This window comes from Tigriopus californicus, chromosome 8, assembly GCF_007210705.1.
Source record: "Tigriopus californicus strain San Diego chromosome 8, Tcal_SD_v2.1, whole genome shotgun sequence".
Taxonomy (NCBI): Eukaryota; Metazoa; Arthropoda; class Copepoda; order Harpacticoida; family Harpacticidae; genus Tigriopus; species Tigriopus californicus.
The window spans coordinates 3,837,046-3,839,528 of record NC_081447.1 but is presented as its reverse complement, the minus strand read 5'-3'; the positions used below and the strand labels follow the sequence as shown (position 1 = coordinate 3,839,528).

At 40.9% G+C, this 2,483-nt stretch overlaps 1 protein-coding gene across 1 annotated transcript in view; it reads right to left on the bottom strand.

The window, feature by feature from the left end:
* Positions 1-1,787: 1,787 nt before the first annotated feature.
* LOC131884695 (tachykinin-like peptides receptor 86C) overlaps positions 1,788-2,483 on the bottom strand; it is a gene marked incomplete at its 3' end in the record, with an annotated part of 12,371 nt that continues 11,675 nt past the window's right edge. Inside the window, 1 exon segment of the mRNA XM_059232541.1 lies at positions 1,788-2,029. Coding sequence (XP_059088524.1) covers positions 1,788-2,029 — 242 coding nt within the window.

Genomic DNA, 2,483 nt, shown 5'->3' with positions numbered 1-2,483 from the left:
ATATATATATATTCCATATGGACTAATATAAATGAATGCCACACAAGTACGACTGGTTATGAACTAACGTACACGAAAATGTACCTTTACGGACAGGAATGAAATGGGCAGGAAACTCCCGACAGTTTTCGTCCCCATTGAAAGAATGAAGAGTATTGCTTAAGACTTCTCGACAGACTCACAAGGCTTTTCTAAGGCTAAGTTAAGATAGTACCAATATTTTCTGAAGGCCAGAAAGTCCACGAGGTCAAAAAGAAGGATTGGAAGTAAATCTTGCCATGTTGTGACCAATACTCGAGCTGCAATCTACGCCGACGTTTTTAGGTTCCATCTCTGATATATTGCTGCAATGGTATCGAATTGATGTGTAAAAATGTCAACATTCCGGCAAAAAGAATCAACTCCCAAGGAATCTCTGACAGAAAGGATAGGAATTCAGACGTGCAAATAGCCAATACTTTAAGCGTCTTTTTCCTTCCCTAATACTTTTTTTAAACTAAATTGGCTCCAAAATGAGATGTGGGGTACCAAGTATGCTATACGTTTACCAAGGTTCGACCATTGGAGATGAAGCAAATAATAGTGCAAACAAGATTATTGTGGTTTTCCCCTGCAGCTGATTCGGTATCCATGGAAGAAAGCTATTCCAGCCGAATGAAAGCAGTGCCTCTACAGTGAGAACCCATATAGCGAACAGCCGTTCACCTGTCATCCATTCGCTCCAAAAAACTGGTCCTTGACCTGACCATGGAGTACTCCATGGCCTGACTCATTGGCAGAGCACTCTCTTGGCCTTTCTTCCTCTGTGGTTTGACATAATATGGTTTCCTTCAGAGCGTTGACCTTGAGAGCACAAGATCAATTGGTTGAGCCTTTGGGGGTAAAATTTGGTTGGTCGTCGCTTCCCAATGCCAATGGAAAATTGTCATTACTAGGCATCGACGAAATGTGTCGTTTTCACGTCGAGCAGAAATTGCAGAAGTTTGACGGCTCGGATGTACGAAAGAGCTGAACATTGGGAAGAAAGGCGGTTGGTTCAATCCTAGCGAATTTCTACTCAACATACGAAGAACATTTTTGTTTGAGTCTATTTATTACCTTGATTGAGAGGAAGCAAAGTGAAACCTAATAAAATCAAATTTCCCGGTAAATCTTAGTGAAAGTAGAAATGATAAAATGGAATTGTACCAAGCGGACGAAAAAGACGGTTGAGAATGTCCCTCTCAAAGAGCAAATGGGTGTTCGAGTGTACTAAAAGGTAAAGTGACATCCATTGCTTCGCTTGAAAATCATTTAAAACGCGTGCTATATGTTGAATGCCGACCCTCATCGAAAATTTTGCGTCCCCAAATTAGAATATAACTATATACTGGGATCTTTAAAAAGAAAAAATATCTTTATTGCGACTCTTAGTCATTTCATGGCATTAAAAATATAATGGAAAGATGATTTTTGGTTCACCCATAGATTTCTAGACACTTGATGTCGAACGACTGACCAATCGGTTGGCTAAACAGTACACTGGATGGTCTGCTGGGAATTGATCGCAAACCGGGTTATTGTGCTGTTAAGCTAACCGAGTGGTCGGTCGTCAGACATCCAGGGTCTAGAAATCTAAGTTTCATCTTGGCATGAGGCAATAGCTTGTGTAAGGGTTATTAAAGCAAAATGCAAATTTTAAGGCAGAGGAGACATCGAATCATCTTTATTCAATTATTTATACACCATCAAAGACGTAGTTATTGGATTATTCGGCGACCTTGACCTGGTCCCCGAATATCCATTGTGATCCGGGTTGGGCTCCCCACAAGTGGATTGTTTGAAGATCTCCATTTTGAAATTGTTCCTGGGAGCCTCATAAAGAGCACCTTGATGATGGTGAGGTGGGTGTTGATGCTGATTTGGAGGGAACTTGGGCCGGAACTTGGGACTGTATTCCATGGGAAATGAGTCAGAGTAGTCCGTTGAAAAGAAATGCCACACTGAAGCGCGGAAATTGAGAACCAAGGTGCGGAAATAGTAACGGAACCTGAAAACACGAGTGGAACAAATGAGGCATTAAATGAGTTGTTTACTGAATTTGACACGCTTGGAGAGTGCTCAGGCATAGTTGATGGCTCAGACTACCTCTTTTTAAAGGTTTGAGTGTCAGTACATAGCTCCGCTTCAGGGACCTCGAAAATTGTTTTAAGAGTAAATCGATCATTGATTTATCGTAATAGTTCACGTGTGTGTAAAATAAAGGTGTTGAATTGGGTTTCGTCCTTGGAGCATTTGAAATATGGGAGAATTGAATGGTTAAAGCGAGATGAATGAACTTTGAATACCTCTGACGGAATCGCTTATGTTTGGATCAGTAAAGCTCATGTTGTTCCAATTTTCAAAGGGGGAGATAAGTCACTCCCCAGTAATTATAGGCCGATCTCTCTCACTTCGAATATTGCGAAGGTGTTTGAGAAGATCATGAAGTTCAAACTTGTTGA